The sequence below is a fragment of the Aptenodytes patagonicus genome, chromosome 5 (genome assembly GCF_965638725.1).
Source record: "Aptenodytes patagonicus chromosome 5, bAptPat1.pri.cur, whole genome shotgun sequence".
Taxonomy (NCBI): domain Eukaryota; kingdom Metazoa; phylum Chordata; class Aves; order Sphenisciformes; family Spheniscidae; genus Aptenodytes; species Aptenodytes patagonicus.
In genome coordinates, this window is record NC_134953.1 from 58,436,916 (window position 1) to 58,462,764 (window position 25,849).

The 25,849-nt window shown below is 47.5% G+C and overlaps 2 protein-coding genes across 8 annotated transcripts in view; one reads left to right on the forward strand and one right to left on the reverse strand.

The window, feature by feature from the left end:
• Positions 1-2,226: 2,226 nt before the first annotated feature.
• Positions 2,227-13,455, forward strand: SLC35D1 (solute carrier family 35 member D1). Its single transcript, XM_076339986.1, has 12 exons — positions 2,227-2,429; positions 3,002-3,035; positions 3,116-3,202; positions 3,521-3,588; positions 4,081-4,152; positions 4,969-5,037; positions 5,344-5,446; positions 5,989-6,081; positions 9,395-9,462; positions 10,457-10,535; positions 11,477-11,559; positions 12,436-13,455. The coding sequence occupies exons 1-12, from the start codon at positions 2,227-2,229 to the stop codon at positions 12,542-12,544; spliced, it is 1,068 nt and encodes a 355-aa protein (XP_076196101.1). The 3' UTR covers positions 12,545-13,455.
• Positions 13,456-16,362: 2,907 nt separating this feature from the next.
• The window catches only part of MIER1 (MIER1 transcriptional regulator), a 42,008-nt gene continuing 32,521 nt past the window's right edge, over positions 16,363-25,849 (reverse strand). For 6 of the 7 annotated variants that reach the window (XM_076339979.1, XM_076339980.1, XM_076339983.1 and 3 more), the window contains 6 exons: positions 25,166-25,317; positions 24,509-24,590; positions 23,076-23,170; positions 22,425-22,552; positions 20,592-20,731; positions 16,363-19,744 (listed from right to left, as the gene is read on the reverse strand). In XM_076339979.1, coding sequence (XP_076196094.1) covers positions 19,419-19,744; positions 20,592-20,731; positions 22,425-22,552; positions 23,076-23,170; positions 24,509-24,590; positions 25,166-25,317 — 923 coding nt within the window. In that variant the 3' untranslated portion in view covers positions 16,363-19,418. Of the gene's footprint in view, positions 19,745-20,591; positions 20,732-22,424; positions 22,553-23,075; positions 23,171-24,508; positions 24,591-25,165; positions 25,318-25,849 lie in introns of those variants that run through there. The other variant, XM_076339984.1, reaches the window with a different exon arrangement.

Below are 25,849 nucleotides of genomic sequence, written 5' to 3' on the forward strand. Positions count from 1 at the left end.
CGCCATGCCTGCATCGCCACAGCCGCACCTTCTGCTGCTGACCAAACCCATTCACCCAGAGGGTCCAAATATTTGACCTTAAAACCACTGCAGTGGCATTTGTGCCGTGGCAGCTGCCAGGAGGACAGGGGGCTGCACCCACGGGGGCTTCCCCGCACCCCCCCATGGGGTTCACAGGGGTTCCCCACATGCCAGCAGGTCTGCAGCACTCTGTCCATCACCGCGGGCTTGCTGGTGCCATCGGGGGAACACTGACGTGCCAGCGGGAGGGCAGGCCTGGGAATTGGGGCCGCTTGCGTCAATCCCACTGGCGCCGGTGTCCGGGCAGGATTTGATTCCTCTCTGCTATTGGAGGAGTAAATATTTCCAGGTCCAAGCCCGCGCTGTGGCTTGATAAGGATGGACAGGACTTAGTGCAGGAACAAGGAAGGTGATGCCAATGAGAAAGCTTTTTTGATTGTGTTTTTTGGCCAGGCTAAAAGGGCATCCTAGATATGGAAAAGTTGCTCCCGGGCTTTAAAGTCAGTCTGTCCTTCCTGCAGCCGGGTGTAAGCCATGCTGGGGAACAGCCCCTGCTCCTCCCACAATCCTTCGCCAAGAGTGAGACAGCAGCGGGGACACAAATTCGCCAAGGGGAAAAAAAGGAAAGTTTGGGCAAAGAGTTTGCTTCTCCCCTGCAAGGGGAGGGGGTGAGGGTGAGCGTGCTGGGGCAAGCAGGAGCGTGCCAGGGTGAGTGGCAGCTCGTGCCCACAGGGCCACAATGCCCCATTTCATGCTGGAGGCTTCAGGGGTTGGCTGTGCCCAGGCAGGTCTGGACGTGGCAGGGAGATAACTGGGGATAAAGCTCTCAAAAAGGGACCGTTTCCTCTGCAAACACCACCGACGCCAAAAGCAACAAACATCCCGCAGCTGCCTTACCTCCTCCCGCCAGGAATAACCCCAAAGTGCTGTGGCTGCCAAGCTGGGGCTCATCCCAAACCCCCCTGCACCCAGCCTGCAAGACCCCATGCCCACCCTCTATCTCCCCCCCGCCGCCCACTCGGTGCAGCATCACCCATGCTGGCTTTGTCCCTCCAGCCGTGTGCTGTCCCTAGCTCTACCAACACCCTGCCTCCCCAGGGGGCTGCAGGACACAGACCCGCCCCCCCCCCAGCAGGCACCCATGTGTCTGCCCCAGGGGAACCCGCTGTGCCCCCACCATGAGCCCCTGCACTGGCACAGCCACAGCCCCATGGCAGTTGGTGTTGCCGGAGGAAAGCCGCTGTGCCGGGTGGGAACTGGCTCCCCGGCTGCGAGCGGGACGCGTGGGCGGTGGAAAGCAGATACCACAGCAGTGACTGCTCTAGGTGTATGTGTTAGCTCTTGTCTTCCAGCGAAATCCTAAACAATGCCGTTTTTTTCTGATGTAACCCATAGGGTGGTGTTTTTTTCTTCAAGCTGCCTTATTTTGGGGTTTTTCCACTTGGCAGAACGTGGCCCAGAGGGGAAGATTTAATCTCTGAAAGGGAAAGGCCTGGTGCCAAAATCCTGCATGCAGGGTCACCCAAGGGCAACCCGCTGCAGGGTGCTGGGCCCCTGTGCCCGGCCATGCCGGTGACAGCAGTGCCAGTGTGGGTCTGCACCCCCTGGCCTGCATCCCCCGCCCCGTGCCCCGGCCCCTGCTTCTGCTGCGGGGAGGGAGGGAACCCCCCCGTCCCCCCCCCCCCAGAAAAGGGCACATGCTGCAGCGTGTTTGAAGTATGTGTCCCCTTGTCCCTGCAATGACGCCCACCCGGAGCCATGCCCCCGCGCTCCCCCCATGCAATGCCCACACCGTGCCTTCTCCCCATGCAATGCCCCCCAGCGCTGCCCGTACCAGGCCCCTGTGCAATGCCCCCACGCCGGCCCCCCGCACAGTACTCCCCCATGCCCTCGCCCATGCCCCCCATTCTCCCTCCATGCCACTCGTCCGTGCAATGCTCCCCCCCATGCCCGACCCCTGTGCGATCCCCTGCCGTGCAATGCCCCCAAGCCAGACGCCCGTGCAATGCCTTGCCCCCCACGCCAGATCCCTGTGGGCTGCCCCCCGTGCTACCCCTCCACGCCAGACCCCTGTGTGATACTCCCCATCCCCGTTCCGTGCCCCCCCACCCCGCGCCCGCCCTCGCCGCCGTGCCGCGCGGCCCCTCCGGCCCCGCCCCGCCCCTGTCCCCGCCCCCGCCCCGCCCAGCCCCCGCCCCCGCAGCCATGTCGTCGGCGGCGGCGCGCAGACGCCCGGCGGCCCGGGCCGAGGGGGGAGCCCCCGCGGGAGCCCCCGCGCCCGGCGATGCGGAGCGGGGCATGGCGGCGCCGGGCTTCACGCTCTGCTTCAGGCTGCTGGCGGCGGCCTTCTACGGGCTCAGCTCCTTTCTCATCGTCGTCGTCAACAAGAGCGTCCTCACCACCTACGGGTACGGCCTGCGGCCCGGGGGCCTTTGCACCCTGGGCGTGACCCCTCTCCTGGGGGCTCTCTGCATCGCGGCCCCCCAGCATGCATCCCTCCGCCATGCGAGACCCCCATGCATGCCTCCCTTGGGTGCCGTGCACCGCCCTTGTGCATGCACCCCCCCGTCTGTGCATGCACACCCCCCCCCCCTCGGGTGCCGTGCGCTTGCAGGCACCCCGCTGCACCCCTCATCCTTGGGGACCGGGCACCCCTATGCATGCACCCCCTACCTTGGGAGTCCTTTACACCCCTGGGCACCCCCCTGCTGTGGGGCTGGGTCGCCCCCTGTGCACACCCCTCCTTCTCACCCCCGGGAGCCCATTACACTACCAGCCCTGCCGTGCATGCCTAACGCCCCCTTCCTATGGGGACCCCCTGGTAGTGGGTAGTGCCCCCGATGGCTATGGGCTCTGCAGGTTTGGAGGCTGGGGGCCACTGCTATCCCCCTCCCCATGCCCACAGCAGGGGTATGTGTGACTGTTCCCCCTCCCCCCCCCGACGTCGGTGCCCCCACTGATGTCTGCTCTCTGCCCGCAGGTTCCCGTCCTCGCTGTGTGTGGGGCTGGGCCAGGTGAGTGGGGTCCCCTCTGTCCTGTCCCCCCCTGACCTGCCATGCGGGGGGCGGTTGGGCTGACCCCTGCTCTCTTGCAGATGCTGGCGACAGTGGCGGTGCTCTGGGCGGGCAAGGCGTTGCGGGTTGTTAAGTTCCCCGACCTCGACAGGCACGTTCCCCGGCGGGTAAGCTTCCTCCCCGGGCACCTCTCCTCTGCCCCGAGGCCGGGCGGTGGTCTCTGCCCCAGCCCCTCACCCGTGATGGGCACCACGGGCTTTTTGGCAGCGGGATGCCAGTGCTTGTCCTGGGAGCAGTGAGCCATGCGGGAGCCTGCAGCCGTGGGGCAGCTCTGGGCTGAGGAGCTGGGACACGTGTGTGTGTGAACATTTCCATCGCGGGTGGAAATAATTTCATACACGTTTATAAAATGAGGTGCTGCTGGGGAGCTCCCTGGCTTTCTCTGGTCGCTCACACAGTGTGTTATCCCTCTTAAAATTTTCTAGACGTTTCCTCTACCTCTTCTGTATTTTGGGAACCAGATCACAGGACTGTTCAGCACAAAGAAACTGAAGTATGGATGGCTTTTCTCTACTGGGGGGTATACAACAGGGTCCTTGTGGGGGGGTCTGGTGTTCGTGGGGAGCTGCTGCTGGGCCCTAAGGCTTTGCAGGGGTGTGGGTGACCCGAGCAGGAGCCGCTCGGGGCGATACGGTTCATCCTCTGCCCACGCTAAAATAAGCCACGTGCGTGTTTCTGAATGCTTTCCCCCAGCCTGTGGGTAAGGGAGGGATGCAGGTCCGGCCCTCACCCACCATAGGTGAGGGTCTGGGGCCGTCCGCGGGGTCCCCCACCCTGGCAAGGTCTGACATAAGTGATACCTTTTTGGGTGTGGGAGTAACAGAGTTTCCGTAAGGAAACTGGCAGGCTCGCCCATGGCTCTGTTCTCTGGAGCCCTTATCCCAGTGCCCGCTTGGGGCATTGCTCTGCGGGTGGCTGCAGAACTGCGTTTCGTCAGCACCCGAGGGGGGAAGCCCTTTCACCCTGCTAAAACTTCCTCTTGCAGCCTGCCGATGTTCACTGTCCTGCGAAGGTTTTCCATCCTGTTTACAATGTTTGCCGAAGGATTCTTGCTCAAGTGAGTCTTCCCAGCCCCTTCTCTCCAGGGCTCTCAGTGACAGATACCGGTTAGAGTTACACAAGTCTGAAGGTGTTGGAATGACGTGCAGCATGTCAGTGAGTTTTTGTGTGTTGGAGATCCGTGTGGTCAGGGGTTTTGGCTCTAAGCTAGGTTTTAGGAATGAGGGTGGGCGGAGGAAGTGGATACAGAGAGCAGCAGTGTGTTGCTTGCCTTGATCTGCACAGCCCTTTTCCCTGCTGCCTCTCTGCATGCCTGGAGGGAGCTGGGCGAGACAAGGTGCGATGTGTAGCTGCCAGGTGGGGGGAAGATGGATGTGCTCTGTCTCCACTTGCAGCAGCCTGGTTGTGCAGTGCAGTTTTGGAAGCAGAGGGTGTTGTGCCCGTCTGCCCCTGCTAACGGCTCTCTGCCGCCCGGGTGCCTACAGAGACCCCAAAACTGCTCATGCTGTGTGCCGACAGCCCCCTCCCCAGGGCTGGCACTGCAGTGCTCAGGGTGCTGGGCTGGTCCCTACGCAGTGCCAAGCGCCCCGTGCACAGCTGAACCGTTCGCTGCCATAGGCAGAGTTGTAGCACTCCGTAAATTTGAACCTCATTGATGCTAAGTTGTATTTCTTTAAATCATAGAGGTAATTGTCTAAAAATGTCTAGCTTTTACTTGCTGCTTTTGCACAGGTTGGTTTGCTTGGGGTTTTCCCCCCCCCCCCGTATGTGCTGGGAGGAAAGGCTTCTCCCTGCTGTTCTCCAAAGTGCTCGCAATACTTCAATGAAGATTTAACTGTAGATGACGGCAATGTCCTTCTACATCTCTTTTCAGGAAAAAGTTTTCTTGGAGTATTCAGATGACAGTATTTGCTATGATCATCGGTGCGTTCGTAGCTGCTAGGTGAGCTCCCGGTTTGCTCTCCCCTCTCCTCTGTCTCTGAAGGGTCCCTGCGTGGGCCAGCCAGCAAAGCTAAGGTGAATCAAGTACCACGGTAGTCCCAAGAAGAGAGAGAGTAAATGCTGATGTTTTACTCTCAGACATGCTCTCTAGTAGGAAAGAATGTTTTACCGACCCAAATCCCAGTCCCTCCTTGTATGATTAACTCTTTCTGACAACTTACTGGCTAAACAGGATGTGGAAGAAATCTTGCAAGTGTTACACTCTGCACAGCTTAAAGCTTTAACTCAGGGTTTTTTCCTTTCCCAGTGCTGACTTGGCATTCGATCTGGAAGGATATATTTTTATCCTTATTAACGATGCCTTAACAGCTGCAAATGGTGCCTATGTGAAACAGAAGCTGGATTCAAAGGTAGGCTGACCTTCGGCTTCGTTCTGGGCATTGCAGTGTTGTGCTTGGTTTGGCAGCAGCTTGCATCTGAGGGGGCAAAGAGGGGAGGCTCACCCGGTGCTACCCCATCCCTCTCCCAAAATCTCCTGTCCAGAAGGTTTGGCAATACTGCTGTGCTGCTCTCGGTGCCAGCATTGCCAAATGGTGCTAACCAAAGCCATGCCCCTGTGCCGGTTATGACCGCAGTCCCTTGCGACAGCAAAGAAACGGCATTTTGATTGGTGGTGGCTGTAAAGCCCGTTGCAAGCTTGTCACCCAAGTCTCTTTTATATATTTTTTTTTTAATACACATATATATTAAAAAAATAAAAATATATGCGTGTGTGTATATATTTTTATATATATTAAAAAAAAACAACAACAAACAAAACTCCCAACTCTTCTGTCTCTGAGAATCCCATGTAGATTTAGCTCACAAGACCCAGTCTTCAGTAGCAATATGAATAAGGCTTTATGTTCCTGTTTGGAACCAACTTAAATACACAGATGTTTCTTATTTCTAGGAGCTGGGAAAATACGGTCTGCTATACTACAATGCACTGTTTATGATCCTTCCCACCTTGACCATTGCCTACTTCACCGGAGATGCGCAAAAGGTAGGATTCCTGCCCCCAGAAGCAAAATCTTTAGTGGCACAATACCTTATGGGCAAAATGGGTTGCTTAGAAGAACATTTTACTGTTCGTTACAACACACTTTTCTGTAACTTAGCCTTCCTACGTAAAATGGGAAATACTCAAAACGTGAAACTACAAAGTAGTTCATTATCCCCAACTTGCAAATAAGTACTGTGTAGCATCTGAGGGAAGAGGCTGGGGCAAAGGATGATTGAGGCCAAGTTTTGGGGTAGAGAGGGAAGCCGTGTAAGTAGAAAGTAACTGTAAGTCTTACATTGGACTTTAAATCCACAGAGTTGCTCCATTCAAGCATTTTTGTAATGCTTGAGGAATGGGGAAGTGCGAGAGCAATAAGTGAAACCAAATATTATTTAAAACAAAGAAGTCAAGTATTTTTAGAATAAATGGGCGTCTTCAAACTTCCTTCTGTCCTTCCCTCTTACTGGGGTGGTTATTATGTTGAATTGCTCTGGAGATCAGTTTGCCCGTGTTGCCCCAACAGGACACGGTCTGATTTACATGCGGTTCTGTGTACTTGAAATTTATATTGTATTATTATTATTACACTCATGTGCAGCTATACTCGGTTGGCTCTCCTGAGCAAGAGCACTCACTTTTCGTGCCTGCACGAAGGGGCATCCCTCTCCATGAGCAGGGAAGGCAAATGCTGAAGGTTGGAGGTGTTGCCCACCCAGACCCCCATGGGTCCCAATGGCCCCTGCAGACACCCCTGTCCCATCTCCTCCCACCCCAGCCATACCTGGTCAGGGAGAGCCTGGTGGCTTTTTTCTCATTAGGAGCTTAATGCCCTGATGATGAGCCCCAGTAAGCAGTTGCTAAGATAATGAGCTGCGATTAGCAAGGAGAAGTGGTTGCATGGGGTGAAGGTAGCTCAGACCCTGCCCTTCTTAAAGGGCGACTCAGTGGGATATATTTGGGGATAAAGTGCTCATTTATAAGCAGGAACTGGCAGCCGGGGAGCAAAATGTTGCTCTGTGCTGCACTGTGCAGCCTCTGTTCAGCCTGTGGAGAAATTGCCTTTTTTTTTTCTTCTCTCCCCTGAATAAACTTCTTTTTCCCTGGCTGAGCTCCTGGCAGCCGGAGGCAGACAAAGATGCACTCTGTTGGGGCTGCTGCCAGGAAACTCCACGTTTGCAGCCTGATGAAAAACCTTCTTGTGAAGGGCGTGCAGCTGAACATGTCTCGCATGGGGATGGCTCCTGGGGCAGAGCTGGGATGGGGGGCCGCATCGTGGGGGGCCATGCTGGGGAGAGGGGGGGTTGCATAGGAAAGCCTCTCACTATACTCATGAATGTGGATGTGTTAAATTTTGTGTTTCATTAACAAGCATCAAAGGTAACAATGTCTCGTCATGCCATGCTTTGTGAGAGGCAGAAATGGGCATGGTGATGGCGGTGAGCAAAGCCCTGCAAATAATTTCTGGGGGTGAAAGGGATGGACTGCCTGCAGGAAGGTCCCCCTCAGGCTGGTATTTCATGTCCCTGTTGTAAAGCACCGTCCCAGCTGCCTGGCAGGATCCCCGTGTGCTTGGCAGCCCTTCTCTCCCCTGTGCCAGTCCCTGCCCCAGTGGGAGGGGAGGTCGGAGGAACCAGCTATTGCCCTGTTCTGCCCTCACTTCCTCACTGCATCACAGACTGGTTGAGGCTGGCAGGGACCTCTGGAGCTCATGTGGTCCAATCCCCTAGAGCAGGTGGCCCAGGACCATGTTCGGTTGGGTTCTGGATATCTCCATGGATGGAGACTCCACCACCTCCCTGGGCAACCTGTGCCAGCACTCGGTCACCCTCACAGTGAAAAAGTGTTTCCTGATGTCCAGAGGGACCGTCCCGTGTGTCAGTTTGTGCCCGTGGCCTCTGGTCCTGGCACTGGGCACCACTGAGAAGAGCCTGGCTCCGTCCTCTCTGCACCCTCTCTGCAGGTGTTTATACACATGGATGAGACCCCCCCTGAGCCCGCTCTGCTCCAGGCTGAGCAGTCCCAGCTCTCCCAGCCTCTCCCCATAGGAGAGATGCTCTAGTCCCTTCATCTCGGTGGCCCTTTGCTGGACTCTGTCTAGTATGTCCGTGTCTCTCTTGCACTGGGGAGCCCAGCACTGGACCCAGCGCTCCAGGGGTGGCCTCACCAGCGCTGAGCAGAGGGGAAGGAACCCCTCCCTTGACTTGCTGGCAGCACTTTGTCCAATGCAGCCCAGAAAACCATTCCCCTTCTTTGCAGCAAGGGCATGTTGCTGGCTCATGGTCAACCTGGTGTCCACCAGCACCCTGGGGCTGTTCTGCAGAGCTGCTTCCCAGCCGGCCCCAGCATGTCCTCGTGCCTGGGGTTGTTCCTCCCCAGGGACAGGACTTTACACTTCCCCTTGTTGAGCTGCATGAGGTTCCTTCTGACCCGTGTCCCCAGCCTGGCTGGCAGCACCACCCTCTGGCCTCCCTCCCTGTCCCCGCTGCAAACCATTTTCTGCTGCTGGAGCTTTGTCCTTGGAGTCATCCCCAGACCTGCAGCTGGCAAAAACGTGGGTTTGGCTGCGTGGAGTGTAACTTTAAATAAATAATTAAACAAAAACAAACAACCAACCAAACCCCCCCCAACCCAAAAAAACAAACAACACCCAATTAAAAAAAGCCCTACCGTGAAATCCAGACTTCCTTTAGCCATTTTGTCACCACTGTCCCTAGAGGTTAAATTCCCCTGGGACACGCTGTCTAAACGTTGCAGTTTGCTCCGCTAATCCCAGCACCTGGTGAGAGCTCTTCTGAGCTTCCCTCCAGAATTTACTAAATCTATATGTGAACTTTTCATGTCCCTTTCAAATGTTGGAAGCCCGGAGAGCTGTCGCTGTGGGTGGCGGTGGCAGGGCTCTCTCACTGGGGTTGCGTTGCAGCAAGCCCCGATGTGGCCAGGGGCCTCAGAGGCTCCCGCTGCTGCCAGCAGCTCAGATGCACAAAATGTGGGTGACCTCAACTGCTGCTGAGGGGCTCTCAAGAGAGTGATTTTGGACAACAAGTGGCTAGGAAATGCCTTTTCTGGTTCCTTCTGCTTGTATGACTGTTATTCACTGCTTTTTCCAGGAAGAGGGTGCTCACTTGGGCTGGAAGGTGATGCTGCCGTGAGCAGCTGGCCCTTCTGCAGCCCCAGGATGTCAGGCTGGGCTGTGTTTTGTTTTTTTTTTTTCTGCTGTGATATGAAAGCCGATGTCAGAGGTTTGTTTCTCACCTTGCTGTGAATTACTGCGTCTCCTTCTCCTCCTCTAAGGTTTGGGGTGTGTTTCTTGCAGGCAATGGAGTACCAGGGCTGGGCAGACACGCTCTTCATTGTGCAGTTTACGCTGTCGTGTGTAATGGGGTAAGCATGTACACTGCTATGGCAGGTGCTGCCCGCCTCCGAGGGCTGGGGCACAGCCGTCAACCAGCGGCTGGGTGGGTGGGTTCCAGCAGTAGCATATTTTGGTGGTCTGAGCTGTTCTAGGTTAAAAAAAAAAAAATAAAAAATGTATCTAAATATTTAGTCCTGATAGGGACACCATTTCCGAGAGCTATGGCAGATGGAAATTATTTCCTACCCTGCTTCAGTGCAGGTTTAGCCAAAAAAAGTGGTGGTACAAATACCGCTCTAGAAAAGAGGAGGAGAGATGCAGAGATGAATGGCAATGCCTGAAGCGTGTCATAGAATCATAGAATCATTTGGGTTGGAAGGGACCTCTAAAGGTCATCTAGTCCAACCCCCCTGCAAGGAACAGGGACATCTTCAACTAGATCAGGTTGCTCAGAGCCCTGTCCAACCTGACCTTGAATGTTTCCAGGGATGGGGCATCCACCACCTCTCTGGGCAACCTGTGCCAGTGTTTCACCACCCTCAGTGTAAAAAGTTTCTTCCTTATATCTAGCCTAAATCTACCCCCCTTTAGTTTAAAACCATTGCCCCTTGTCCTGTCACAACAGGCCCTGCTAAAAAGTCTGCCCCCATCTTTTTTATAAGCCCCCTTTAAGTACTGATAGGCTGCAATAAGGTCTTCCCGGAGCCTTCTCTTCTCTAGGCTGAACAACCCCAACTCTCTCAGCCTTTCTTCATAGGAGAGCTGTTCCATCCCCCTGATCATTTTCGTGGCCCTCCTCTGGACCCGCTCCAACAGGTCCGTGTCTTTCTTATGCTGAGGGCTCCAGAGCTGGACGCAGTACTCCAGGTGGGGTCTCACCAGAGCAGAGTAGAGGGGCAGAATCACCTCCCTTGACCTGCTGGCCACGCTTCTTGCGATGCGGCCCAGGATACGATTGGCCTTCTGGGCTGCGAGCGCACGTTGCTGGTTCATGGAGCCTGATGTTGGCTCTTCCTCCTGCAGGTTTATTTTGATGTACTCCACGGTTCTTTGCACTCAGTATAATTCTGCTCTTACAACTACAATAGTTGGCTGCATTAAGGTAAGTGGTTTCTCTGCTCCCGGGGGTGCTGTCAGGCGAGCATCGCAGTAATCATTGCTTGGCGCTTGTATTAAACAGCGGCTTTAGCTGTTGGCATGGGGGCTCATTGAGCACTTGGAACTTCCCTGGCACCACGGCGCTCTCCAATTCTGCATGGCCTGAGTCATCTTGCACCTCCCTGCTGCCTGCCCGGGATGTGCGGCAAGGTGCTGCCTGCCTGCAGGAGTTACTCCAGCAAAAGCCACGAACAGCCTCGGGGCATCCACAGCCTCCCTGCACCTGCTTCATGTCGCTCCAGCACCGCACGTCCCCCGGCTCTGCCCGCACAGGCAACGGTGTCTGCTCAGCAGCAGCACAGGAAGGGCTGGATGGAGGCTCTGGGGCTTTTGCTGTGTGCTGCATGGAGGGGGGGTGGCTCCAATGGGATTTTTTTTTTTTTTTTTTTTTTTTTTTTTTTGCTGTTGTCTGGAGTAGAGAGATACTCTGTGGGTGTTTGTACAGCAGTCACAACAAGCAGCCGTGCGTAGTGCTGACTGTGGTCAATGCATTTAGCTTCACCCAGGGCTAATGACTTGCAAAACACCCAGAAACAGCCATGATCCTCTGGGTCACCGCGGCCCAATGAGCCCGTTGCGAAAATAGACGGGCGCTCCTGGATGTTTTTCTGGCTTTAGTGCTGGTCTTGAGATGAGGGAGAGCATCACAGCCTGGGAGCTGCACTGCCCTGCTGCCCCAGCCATCAAAGCCTCCATTCAGGAGCGTTTCTCAGCAGCTCTAAAACCAACCAACTGCTTTGAATCCAGTATTATCACCGCTTGCCTATTTCACTATCTGCATCCGGGGTTTCCCACCTCCATACTGCTTTAATGCATAGAGCATACACTTGTCTCAGGCTGTATAGAAACTTACACTCTTGTTGCTGAAATCTCATTCCTTTGCAGAATATTTTAATAACTTATATTGGGATGTTTTTTGGAGGAGACTATATTTTTACATGGACGAACTTCATTGGTTTAAATATCAGGTAAGAACGTCGGGCGTTTGCAGTTTTTATTTATGATTTGCAAGTGAAAATTGCTGTGAAACTGAAATGGTTTGACTGGCTCAACAGTTCTTTCAAAAAAAACCCAAACCCATGGATTGGTATTTGTACCGCAGCAGGGGAGCTGGCGCGGCAGTGACCCACATCTCGCAGCCCAGGGCGAGCCCTGTGCTGCCGGCAGCACCACTTGGTCCCTCGGCCAAGCTCGGGCTGTGGGGAGCTCCCAGACAGATTTGGGTTGTTTTAAAGCCAGGAGAATGCACAAGCATATTTTAGCAGCAACCTTAAGTTGTTCTCAGAGTTGTGTATACAAATCATGTAATTAAGGTAGCAAAAGAAATATTTTTTTTGTTTTATTTCACCTGGTATTTTAGGACAGCTTTTGGAAAAGTCTCCTTTCTGGTCTGGGGTGTATTTCTGTATTGTGAAAAGTCTCCCTGTTCTCCCCCTGTCCTTCCGCAGGATTCCTTCAGTGATGGAGCAGGTCCAGCACTAGGCTAGGGCCTCAGGCTAGCAAGCATTTGGGTACAAATTAAACAAAATATCTGATCTTAGGAGGAAAACAGAGAATTTTCTTTCAAATTGATGCTTGCAGCGGATCCTTGACCATTGGCATACCCACGGTTTTGACTTTTCGGTGGCAACTGGTGTTTGTGGCTGCCCGGGACAGGTCTATATAACTAATAAATGTGCTGGTGTAAAAGGCGGCATCTCCTCCAGGCTGCTGGTGGCAGGTTTGCATTGTGCAATGCAGGAGGGAGCCAGCCATGAGCGTGCCGGAGCGTGCAGTGAGCGCGCTGTTGCTTCTGTGGCTCTGAGCTGGGATGTCTCATTCTCGTACCTGACGCTGTTTTGCAGTATTGCTGGAAGCCTGGTGTATTCCTACATCACGTTCACGGAGGAGCAAATGAGCAAGCAGTCTGAGGCTGGCATCAAGATGGATATTAAAGGAAAAAGCTCTGTGTGACCAGGGAAAGGCTTTTTTTGGAAGCAACCTATTTCTGTTCAGCTGATCACGGGCAGAATGCAGGAGGGGGAATCCGGGGCATCTGCCATGGAGTAACGGTGATGCTCTTAATTTGCACAATCTAGATTGCTGCCTTTACAAATCATTGGGAAGATAACTGACTGCACGATGAAGGATACATCTAATTAAGTCTGATCATGAGGAGTTAATGGGTTTCTAATCACGCTGAGATTTGGCAGTAGAGATTGGCACAAGCACCGTAACGTTTGAATCGCGGAGGACTGTGTCGGCTCTGAGGGCCGTACCCTGAGCATCCTTGGCTGCGTCTCGTCTCGGTGCAGCTACCACCCAGCGCAGCCGGGGACGGATGCTGGGGCTGGCTCTGCTCTGTGCCTCCCCCAGCCTGGACCCTCCGGCTGGGCAGCATGTGCTGCTGCTGCTGCTGCTGCAGGAAGGTGAGACCATGGTACCCGGCACGGATCTGGCCCCAAAGGGCAGGCGAACCCCTTCTCTCCCTAGGGGAGAGGAGCGGAGGAAGGGGAGCTGTGGCATTGCAGCCCATGTGAGGCGAGCACTGGTATGCTCTGCAGGATGCTCCTGGTTTGGGCCAAAACCCCTTTGTTGAATGCTCAGTGCTCTCTGAGCTTACATATGTTTGTTGGGTTTTTTTGTTCTGTTAACCCACTTTTAAAGCTGGGTTTACCCTCCTTGGTTTCTAAGAGCTCTGCAAACATTCACCCCTCTCTTTCCCGCCCGAGGTCACTTTTACGAGGCTCAGGGATGTTCCCAACATGAAGGTTTTACCTGCCGCCAGTGAGCTCGGCAGGGCTGGCAGCCTCCTTCAAACCACCCCAGGGTCAGAAACCTTTGGATTTGGGGAAGCTCCTGGCCGTGCCGGGGCTGGCCCCAGTGCAGGGCACTTTGGATCCAATGGGGAGTAGCTGCAGGGTTTGCAGGAGAGATGACGATGTCCCACCTGCCACACAGAGCCTCCTCCTTCAGTCCAGAAAATTCGCTGCAAAGTGAAGGCTGCTGCTCCTGCCCCTGCAATCCCCTTCCCACCCATCAGCATCGTGCACACACCTGTAAGAGGCACAGGGACTTGAATCGTGTTGTTTTGGCAAGTCAATGGGAGACTCTTGGGGCTGGTGGGGTGGGTGGCTCTGCGGGCGCTGCTGCCTGTCCCCACGGCACTGAGCGCATATTGTGCGTGTCCACACCGCAGCGCCAGCACTTCAGCTTTGGCCAAGCCCTGTCCCCCAGTTCGTTGTTTGATGCAGTAAGTCTTCTTTGGTTTGTGACCCATTAAAAGAATGGGATTTTTAATATGTCGGGCAGTGTTAACTGATGTTTTTTAAAGGTTGTCTGACACAGCACTTCTTTCTAGGTCTCTCCTTGGGTTGTCTTTTGGTTTAAAAAGAGTTGTTTATAATTTTGGTTAAAAAAAAAATTGTGGTAAAACTATGTATTTATGAAGATTTTTTGTATACGTTCCTTTGGTAACCAGGAAAATAGCTTCTGTAGACACTATAATTTGTTTCTGGAAGGTATTTGCTAAAAATGAAACTGCTGTTTGGTGAAACTGCATTTATTGGAGTGCTTAACATCATTGACATTTTTACATGTGACGGAGACTTTCTGTAACAGTGCTGCAAAGCCTGATGTGTTGGTAAAGATGCAGTGCCAGTCTGCCAGCCCCTGCGCTGCCACCTGCTCCAGAATCCTGTCCCTGGAGTCATTCTGGCCAGGCGTGCCGGAGCTGATGTCTCCGTACCAGAGCCTGGGTCTTCCCTTCCCCCCCGGGGGGCTCCCTTCTGGGGGCAGCAGGATGCTGAATGGGTGTGGCAGGGGATTGGTGTGGTTACTATATTTATAAGGCACCTGGCAGCACAGAGGGCTGGGTCGGTGTGTCCCAGAGCAAGGAGCTGCCCTTCAGTGGGGCTCCCCGCCCCACTGCACTCGTAGTGCAGAATCGGAGAAAAAAGAAATTCCCCGATCATTTTTATTGCTTCCTAAATTTCAGTAAAGCCTTGGATTTGCAATCAGCTGCAGAGCTTTTCTTTTCTGGGGAAAGATGATAAATGCTTCCTGCTGTGCAGAAGACCCAGAGCTACTCACACATCAGCTCCAGGCGGGGTTACGGCTCCCAGCAGCCGGGTGGTGCTGAGGCCGGCAGACCCCCGTCCTGGGTTCCCCTGGTCCCTGCAGCTTCCAGCTGCCGCAGCCCCCTCCAGCGTGTGCTTTCACTGGTGCCGTACCGGATCAAACCCCCGTCCTTCAGCCAGGCCTGCACGTTCGTCTCGCTTGAACAGAAATACTTGGAAATCACTTTTTGCCACGTTTGCTTGTAACCTCGCTGTGCTGAGGTGTTCGCAGTCAGGATGTCGATTCTGTCAAAAGTTTTGATTTTTGTTTATTTTTGAATCTACTGGTTAGATTTATTGTCCAAATAGTAAAATATTTTTAAAGCTTATTTTGTTTGTAACTGGGCACACTTCAGTGCCAGAGTCTGGATGGTATTGTATACACTGGGAAAGTGAACAGAGTTCCTACAACAGTATTTTCTACACTATTAATTGACTAAAATTTTTTCTATATAGAATATTTACAAAATGACCATTTTAGTAATTAAAAGGGTGACCTTTTTATTTGAATGTACGGCAGGCTTTATATGTCAGTCAGTGATGACAGCAAAAATGATTTTATGTGCCTATGTATTTTTGTACTGGCTTCAAATAAACCAATGACTTTCCCTCCTCCTCCTACCCCGCCTGCTCTTGCCTTCTGCCCAGGGGCTGGCCCTCGCTTCCCTGTAGCAGCAAGAAGATAAAGGCTGGAGACGATGAAGCGGCTGAGGCCAAATAAAACGGGTGCAGCCGGGCTCCCCCAGCAGCCCAGTTGTAGCATGTTTGTTGTCCCTTCTGCACGTACTCTGGTAGGTGTGGAGGAAGCGGGGGTGAGGGAGGTCTCTTGGGTCTCTTGCGTTTTCAGCTTTAAATATTCTTTGAGGAAGGGAAAAGATCCTAATGGGAAAAACACCAACCAACCGACACAAAAAAACCCCCTAGTGCAATAAAATCAGTCCCTCTCCTTCTCCCCAGCTAGCCCAAGCTGTTAGGCAGGCCTTGATGTGTTATATGGGGGAATGTGGCACTCTGTGAGGTGCTTAATGCTCCCATTCAAAAAACTGTTGGTGCTGTGTGTGCAAGGTAACTGCAGAACAAGAGCTAGTCGCAAAGTCAGCAAGACAGCTCCTGCTGTAGCAGGGCCCTGCCACACCTCCTGCCTGGTACTTTCTGGCTGCAAGTAACAGCAGTGTTGTGACTTCCCGGGCCTTTGACTTAGAAATAAAAATTAACTGTTCCACTGTAACCCACAGCTAACCCACTGCCGCCCTTCCTCGTCCTGTCCATCCTCGATGGCAGCACCAAGCTTCTTCTGTGTCCTCCTTCTCTGTCCTCCTTTACATTATGCTGCCTGTACTTTAAAGCGTACAGCAAAACCCACTTCCCCCCAGGCTGACCCACTGCCCCTCCAGCTGCTCGGAGTAATGCCCAGCTCTGGTCTACGCCTGCCCTGAGTGGCCCTGGGAAAGCGTTATGAAGAAAGGTGTGAGAGGGGCCTGCTTTTAGGGGAATGAAAAAAATGGTTCAAAGTTCAATCAGAAAAGGGTATTTTGTTTCTGTGGTTTTCACCGCAGCAGTAACGGAGTCACTACCACACTGCTACAATGGGATGGGGCGTTCGCATCCTCTGTAGGCAGAAATACTCTACCTGCTGTTTTGCTCAAAAACAACAGCAATTTTTTATGCAAACAGTACGTTTAAAAAAATATTTTAATAAGCTTTTTCAGAATTGCAGACAGGGAGCGGGGATAAGAGAAGGGAATTACTAACAGTGCAAAATTCCTATGTGTGGAAAAATGTATAAAACTGGTATGTAAATTTTGTGTGTGTGTGTAGTTGTTTTTTTAATATCATGTTTAATCCTTTAGAAAGCCCAGCAAGGATTTATTCTGTTGAACTGGATTCTCTGTTCAGGCTGCAGTCTTAAAGCACTTCATGAACCCAGGACACCCGCTCCAGCTGAACCTATCGTCATAGTGCTTGAAAAACAGACCCAAGTGTCACACGCAAGTTGTGATCTTTTCAACGCAGTTTGGAAACATGCTGAAAACACTTCTGGGCTCCAAACTGTACTGGAAGCTTTTTAAATGAAATCAAAGTTACTATATTTCTAGAATTTTAAATAGCTTTAGTAGTGCAATGACTTATCAAGTTATAGTGGCTGCATTTTGAAGAACATGAACAAAGTATTGTATAAAACACCAGCATAAACAAAATGTAAATTGTAATTAAATATTCTTAAAGTCTAGCTGAGCATTACATATTTGTTGATTATGGAATGTCAGGTCTCTTCTACGTATCACCAAAAAAAGGAAAGATGAAAAACAAAGCAACATTCCTGAAAATATACACAGTGCTGTATTTCACACACAAGCCTGAGACAATTTACTTATGAACTTTCCTATAAATTTTTGGAAGTATTTCCAACTTGCAAACAAAAATGCATAAAAATAAAACTGAAAATAGGACTCTAGCTGCAAAGACTCTTAGAAGCACTGCACTGCCCTCAGTCTGAAACCGTCTCAAGACCATCTTCAATATAAGGCGGTGATACTTTGGGTTTCCGTTAATAAACCAGATTGTAAAGTTAACAGCAACCTCTTGCTAAAGCAATTGCTTAATTAATCAATCACTTAATTGATTAATGCAGGCCATACATTAACAAACCTTACCAATGTGCCTCTCCACGTAAATTGCTGTCTAATTCTAGGCAGATGTCAACTTCTGCACATCCGCTGAACCAGTTAGAACGGATCATTCCCAACGTTTCTGGGAACAGCAGGTTAATACGCTCCAGTAACTCATCATGGTGGTGGAGCCAGGCCGGATCCAGAAGATTTGGCTCATTAACGACCATAAAGTCCAAGTACATGTAGTTGAAGGAGATAACAAAACAAACAAAACCCTTAGCAGTTGTTTTTTTTAGGTTGATACATTAGTTTCAAACCATAGGACCGCACATTTAAAACTGGAATCGTAAAGACTCATAAACTTTAAGTAAAAATAACCAATTAAAAATTAACAGCACTCCTGTAAGCCACAGCAGGAGGAGATAAGATTATAAATTATACAAATGAACAATTTTTCCTATTTTTAATACAGTAGATGTGTAGCTGCGGCTTAAAAAAAACAAAATTAAAAAAACCCAAAACACCGGTATTAAAAATCTTGCTACTTCATGGATGTAAACCCTACTTCAACAACTTTCAAATTATGCTAGTGGGACGGTGAGCATCACCCCCTCCACACACTTTTATAAAGAGTTTTCGTTTCTCGCACTTTAATCATAAACCAGTTATCCATACCTACTCTCACTTCTTACCCATGTGAATCTCTATATACTGAGTGTATACATGTGTATATGCTCTACCAAGTATGTGTATGTGATGTTTCTGCTCCCACTGAAATACCCATCCATATAAGGTCCACTAGTTTTCAGAAATTCAAGATCAGGCACCAGGTTACCAGCTGCACGTCCATTTCTAACCTGTACAGCCAGAATCACTTGACCCATTTCCTACCCTTCCTGTGGTCAGTGAAATGTAGAAGATGATAGACAGACTGAAAATAAATCAATGGATAATCTAACACCTGATCTTGGCGAACAAGGTTTAGTAAACTTAAGCATTTGGCTGATGTGAAATTTATCTGAGCTCAAAATAAAATGAGAAGATGTATAATGAAAGCAAGAAAATTTGTGCAATGCAAGCATCGTGCTTAACAAATTTTTAGCATCACTATTTGCCATAAAACAGAAGTAAGAAAAAACATGTTTTCAAAATCAAATGACTTCTAACCATTCTTGATGTTAATTGTTTACTGTTTTCTGAGAAGAAAATAACATGTTGGTGACTAATCAGCATTTTTTAAGTCAATTGGTTTGGTTTGGGGTTTTTTTGTTGGTTTTTTTTTTTTTAGAAAAGACTTCAGCAAAATAAAATGAAGCTGACATTAGACTCAGGATATCAATTCTCTCATAAAAGTTTACCAACTGTACAAGTTAAGAAAATTATACAAGCTTTTGTTTTAAGAAAGGACAGTTCAATCAAGACATAAGTACTGTAAAAATCTTTCAAAGGCTACAAAGAAATCTGGAAAAATACAGAATGTATTTCTTTAGCCCAGATAAAGAATATGGAAAGACATCATTGATGTCAACAATTTTACATATACAAACCTGACCTGGTTTATTTATTTACCTTTTAAAACTTCTATATATAAAAATAGTTGTGCTCGTAACTTTCAGGATTCATAAGGGTTCCTTAACAATGGGATGACACTTTCCTCTCGCTAGCATGAGTGGAAGTCTCTGTGCCTACTCTGATGTGTGTCTTGGCATTCTGTATTTCATTTTAACTTCCTGCAACATTTGAACCAGCCCCCTGCTTCAAATAGGATGCTTTGTTCACTTGTACAATGCTTAAATGGTGTATTACACACAGAAGATTCTTTAATGTATTAGGCTGGGAGTATTTTTGCAGAAACTCACTGATTTGTTTCTCAAATATTTTTAAGAGCCTTAGAGTTCCCAGAACTACAGTTGCCAGCTCTGAGAAATGGAATATTCTCCTACTGCTTTTCAGCACTGGAAAAAACCAAATAATCAGATCTTAAGAGCCAAGTAGAAGGTATTAGAAAAAATCTCAGCAGATTGTTTTACGGAACTGGATTTTGTAAGGTAACCCATCAACCCTGAAAATTTTAGACACCCAAAATTTACTCCAAGGAATAAAATCAGCTCCTAGTATTCAGTCATCCAAAGTTTCTAGTTCTTCAAGCTTCCCATGTGAGTTTGCTTCTTGGAAGAACTCTGAAGAACCTGGACTCTCTTTTCCGTTGCTGTTAATTCTTCTTCTTTTTAGAGGTCTTTCGGTTTTTTCTTCAAAATCATTTTCATTTCTTGAAGCTGAATGAGCAAGTTTTGGATCAGTGGAAAGGTTTTCAGTTTCATACCCATTTGTATCCAGATCCGTGTGAGGTGTTTTCTTGCCACTGGTAGGTCCATTTACATGCAATCCTTCAATTTTTGCTTCATCTTTATTTGGTATCTCACCTGGCCCATTAGCAGACACGCCTGCGTTACAGAGACATACCATAAGAAAGAACAGAAGTGTAAGCAGTAACAGAACAATCTGTGACAGCTCAATAAAGCAGAAGTCTAACTAGTCCTATTGAACTAAAAAGCCAATATTGTTCTCCGCATCCTCACTGTGTGATGAACGAGTGATTTATTTGCATACAAATGACAGACTTACCATGACGGAGTTTATGGAAGCCCTTACAAGCAACAGCAGCCAAGAAAATGTCCTAGAATCCCATAACTGTACAAGCTGCAGGTGGACTGTCCTCACCTGGGCAGTTTCTGTAGCTTCCACTCGATTTTCACAATCTGATTCAGCCCCCAAGCTCCTCCCTCCTCTTGCTACTGCTTTCACTTCAGCTCCTTCAGAACGGCTATCCCTTGCTTTTGAGGTTTTCTTCCTTCACGAGTGATCGTGCCCTGGCTCTTCTCCCATTCCTAACTGCCCTTCAATGCCCCACGTCTGGTAAGAATAGCTAACGGTGTTCCTGAGCCAAGCACTAGCGTGCTGCATGATAGCCCAGTTCTCATCTCAGTTGTTTTAAGTATCCTGCACGGGACTCCTCACAAAGTTAGCATTACACTACACTAGCATGGGGAAGACAGTAACAGATGTTTACATTTAAAAGGAAGATTCTAGTGCAGATTCATGTGACCACTGGCTAAATGCAAACATGTAGCTTTTTTAAAAAACATTTTTAACTTAAAGCTGCTAACACCTTGGAAAATATTTGAAACTACAATAGACTTGTTTTTAGAGAGGCAAGTTGAACTTCTCATTTGGCTTGTCATCTGCGATGATTTGGCAACTCTGTTCAGGAGGGACAGGGCACGCACTTACCATTCTGATTACTGTTGCTGGTTGTGCTGTCTTCCCTTTCAGACTGGCTGGTGCTGCTGTTGGAAGTTGTAGGAGGAGGGGACGGAGCTCTACTGGAAGCAGCACTTTCACTTTCATCCAGGAGACGGTCCATATAATCTCTACACAAGAGAAACAGCACATTCAGCATTGCCCTTGCTGTGTAAAGGATTGGTGTTATTTGTACAAAAATATTCACTGCATATACTGCAAGTGTGACCAATTCACATTTTATATCTTTTGAAATGCACAGACTTATCTTGCAAAGTTAACAACTTTAAGATCTCCTGTGTTAACTGGCCCACGTATGGTTTGTCCACAGCAACTACATTTTTATTGACCAATCACTGCAGCCAGCTTAGCATAAGCACAGGCTGAATTTATGTAAGTCCCATAAGATCATGCACAAGCAGAAACTTCAATATGCTGTGATGTTGTGGACTGTATTTTCAAGGTGATGCTCTCAGGCAGGTTCATACTAAGCTCTTGCAATTTGCTGCGGCAGTGATAACATACCATTAAAGTAAACAAGTTTTGTGCACATACAACCTCAAAAGGGGTAAAGTTAAAAGCAAATTAAAAACTTCAGAGTTAAAGATAAGACATTTCCATATCTGAAATATGTTACTGTCCTACAATTTAGGTCACTAATAGTAAATCTCTTATGAAAGATTTAAACAAAGAAAGATGGTTGGTAAAGCCCTTCTACATATGGTATTAGTCTGGATTAACTCCAGAAACAGCATATCCTCACACATAATTATTCTGGAACTGATACTGCACCCTAAATTCCCACATCTATCTGTAAAAGCATTCAAGAATAGACAAGTACAATCCTTAATGACACTTCTTCTGATCACCATATGCAGTCAACTGCAAAAGAACCAAAGAATGTTTTAAGTCATTAACAACCAAAAATGTCTACTAATTTGGGCAAAAATGGAAAAAAGAAAACCCAGATGGAAGAAGAGGGGGAGACAGACAGTCCCTGACAACTGGTTATGAAAATCCAGCAGCTCTGGGTGCTTCTCTGTAACAGTCTACTTTACAAAGCCACAGATAGCAACCCTTAATGTCATGCTGCAAGTTCACTTCAGTGGTCCAACACACAGTTCTAAAATGTTTAAAGAAACAATAATTTTAAAAAGAAGGAGCAACAGAGAAGCCAGGAACAAATGAGAAGAAAAAAATAATAGTAAAAAGACTTGGAGAACGTCAGCGGAAAGAGTGGGATACTAAAATCATAGCATTGGAATGAAGGGCAGAATAATAGGTTGGCTCACTTGCTCAGATTTGAGGGAGGAAAATACACAGCTATGCAGACATTTCCCTCTTTGCCCAGCAGAGATGTGAATGGGGAAAGGAGCTATATACACCCAAAAAAGCCCTAGTACAAGGTACTGTGTTGGCCGGAATTCTTGTCAAACAATACATTTCAAGAGTATGCTACAGCATGTACCACAAATCCCACCTGAAACTTGTGACTAACGCCTTATAAAACAAGTATTTAAAGTAAACCAAGCATTTAAAAAATTCCACATATTTGCAGAAATATTATATTTGTGAAACATTTAAACAGAAAACAAACTAAATTAAATAGCTGTTCAATGCAAATTGTTGGCCTTATTCCAAATAAATGTATTTTAGAAATTACATTATATGCACTAGTCAGCTTTTCTTACACCTTGGCTGTTTTCCTGCTGCAAATTGGGACTATGGAATCCCTAGGTGGTCATACCATTTCAGATTAGAGCAGTATAAAAGAAAGATTTAGATCCAACATGTAAAAGCACATAAAAATAATGCACATCTTACGTTACACCAGGATGAAGATTGTATTTCTTCTTTCCAAATCGGGTCTGCTGCGCAAAGAAATCATAACGCTCTGATTTCTTCCACATGTAATAAAATGCTACACACTCACCAACTGATCTTGTTCGTACCTAGGAAATATGTGCCATGCAAATTTGATGAATTTAAATACATTTTTGGCAAAAAGCTACCATTTAAATCAAAAGGTGTGAAATTCAAAGTCAATGCTTCTTTATAAAACATAGGAAATAGTGGAAACTATTGACTCAAAATTTCAGAGACCCAGAAATTGAAATGCAAAGTTTAATAGTGTTTCTAAGAATACTGAAGGTATCGTGAGGTGCCGCAAGCAACAGCTTCAGGAGAAATACTCAAGTCTGTTTCACCAGTCTATTCAAGACCAGAATAAGACTCTAGGGATGCAGATCTCCCCCTATGTATGCACAGCAGGATTTTTGCACTTTTCTGGACTTAGGGTTCACAGCCACAGTTACAGAGGATTCTGGACTTTGACAAACCAATTTAGACATATATGCAGTAAAAATTAGAAGTAGTAAATATGGTAATTTGTGAACGAAATGGAGGATAAGAATTTATTTACAATTACGTTGCTTTAAAAAAAAGCTGAGAACTACACTTAAAATCAGTGTTTACCTTATTTGCCTGAATTACATGAAAATCCTTGCCATAGACTTTCAGTCCTTGTTCAAAGTTCCTACATTCTTCTTCTGTCCAAACAGATAATTCTTCTATAGCAAGGAAACACAATAGAGAAAATACTTAACAAAAAAGCATACGGCCAATAAAAGAAAACTTAAGTGACAGAAAATATACGTGGTATTCAAGTTTCTTACACCATCTGCTGACTAAATGAGAACCACCTCCAGAAATTTCACTTACTAGTACAAAATTGAAAATTCTCCCTTCTAGTGAGTAGGTGGGAAACTTGGCTGCCTTAAGTAGCTCATCAGTAGGGACTGTTATAAATGGTCCGTAACTCCAGCCCTGCTGCATGGGGGAAATAACTAGGCAGCAGAAAGAGGAAGAAGGGCTTAGAAATTTGGTCTCACCATTCTGCCCCTAGAACCACAGGAAGCAGGTATCCTTCAAGCCAGGACACAGCACGAAGGAGCTCATACTATGGACTCTAACTGGTTGCTGGAATTTGGAAGAAGCAGGGGAAAAGGAATGAGGAATGAGATCTTTACTGCTGGCAAGAGCCAGCAATGATAGGCTGTTAATTCCAGTTAGGTAGAAAAAGAAACTGTGCTGCCACACTATTGGGTGGGAAATCTTGGCCCCCCAGAATAAACCCCTAATAACTTTCAGCCACACTTCTAAGAACTTAATATAATTTGGCTTTATTGATTCTTAAGGTCACAAATAAATAAGGATTAAAATAGTGGGAGAACAAACTAATCTTCTCTATTTGATCATTCTTGTCTTGTGATTTGCACAGTAAACTCTGGAGAAGCCACAGGTTTGAAAGCAGAACCAACAGATCAATGTGAAAGGAAAATAACTTGTGCCTTCTCTTAGTTTCTTGCTCCTTTGAGTATAAAGATCAATACCAAAACAGGAAATGCTTAAGGCTCCAAAAGCATCTTTAAGACCAGGGTCTTTTTAGTGTTATACTTTTTTAAATAAAAGATTTAGATGCTCATTCTCCTTTATTTAGAATTGTGAATTATTTCATTTTATATTTTATGTTTGTTCCATTAACTTTGATGACTGAAAAGGACTAGAAGAACAAAGAACAAAATGCCCAAGAAATGCACAATTCAGTTGCTAAGAAGTAATTTTAAATGTTAACTTTTTATTAAAGTCACAGATATAAATATCAAGCTTTACTGACAGGAAGTTAATTTACATGCCCTCTTTGAGCACGTACCTGTTTATACTACATCTGCTAATTTCATTCTCTCAGAGAACAATAAGAGATTCACTGAAGGCTGCATTTAAATGGGCACTGATATTTAAGGCTTACATGCAGTCAAGCTCAGTCTGCTGACAGCAAAACCCAATACCTGTGTAACAGATAAAATGAAAGTTCAACAATATAAATTTAACTTTCAGTGTATGCTCACCTCTGGCTGCTTTTACATTAAATCTCAACCTTCGTAATGATTCTTCAGTATCAAAATTGCACTTAACCAGTTCATACAATGCCTGGAAAGATGAAAAGACATACATTTAACATTCTGGATACCACCCAATTTATGTTGTGCCACAGAAGCATACTTAGTAAATCACTTATACCTATTAAGAAAAGATTAAAAATAAACTCTTTGAATGAATGTAATATAATTCAAGACAGTACAAAGACGTATTTCCTCTGTTTAAGTTTCCAAATCTCTAATTACATAACCAAGTATATACCCAGGTAAAGTATTTTAACATTTTCATCCATGGCATACATTTGTAAATTAATGGGGTTTTTTGTATGAAGAAAAAAAAAGTATGCATTCATATAGCTTTAAAAAAATCTGTAACTGAAAGAACAGAACTCATTCATACAAAGAATTTATATACAAAATAATGCACTGATACATCAAGCAATGTTAAGCCTAAGTTAACAGTTTAGTATTTGTTGAGAGGAAAAAAACCCATCACATTTCTATTTCCACAAAGAATAATAAAGCTGTTTCAAAAGCAATTTTAATTCTTGGGAGTAAAATAAAATAAAATAAAGGGATAATTAATTCTGCAGTATTAAACTACAAATCCTAATTATTCTTATATACCTGCTCATTGTCTTTAATATGTGATCCTTCAGGAATTGCATCTAGGCCTTTCTCATCACCCGTACGCCTTGATGCTTCATTTAGGAACTCAATCACTTTATCTTCTGATAAGAAGTCAGGATTCCACAGCAGCTGGTCATCATTTTCATACACTGAATTAACCACAGGAAAAAGAAAAACAAACTAAAACAACAATACAGAAGTTTATTCTCTCTTATAAAGCTAGTGATTATGAAACCTTGGAAGATCATTAGAGCACCAACATTAATCCAGAACACACACAGGGACAGGTAAAAGATAGTCTCATAAATGCAGTGATCCAAATGACTAGGATACTATTCCTTATATTGTCCTCAAATCTCTGGCATAATCAGTGCTCTAGATTCTAGGACCCATTTATGAAACTCCAGAAACTCCACCTTCCCCGTCCTCCTCCTGAAGCCACTCGAATCACGAGGCAGCAGAAGTACCCGACACAGTCCCTGAACGATCCATCCAGCATGCCTTTTCCCTAAGCTGCACCATTTTGCTGATGGCAGCCAGCAGACATGGAAAACTATTTCAGAAACTAATTATATCTGTCTTCTTGCAAGACAATTAGGATCAGTCACAAAAAAACAAAAAGTGCACCACCAAAAATGGTGCTAAAAACACTACCACGTGCCTGGACCACTAAATGTGTCT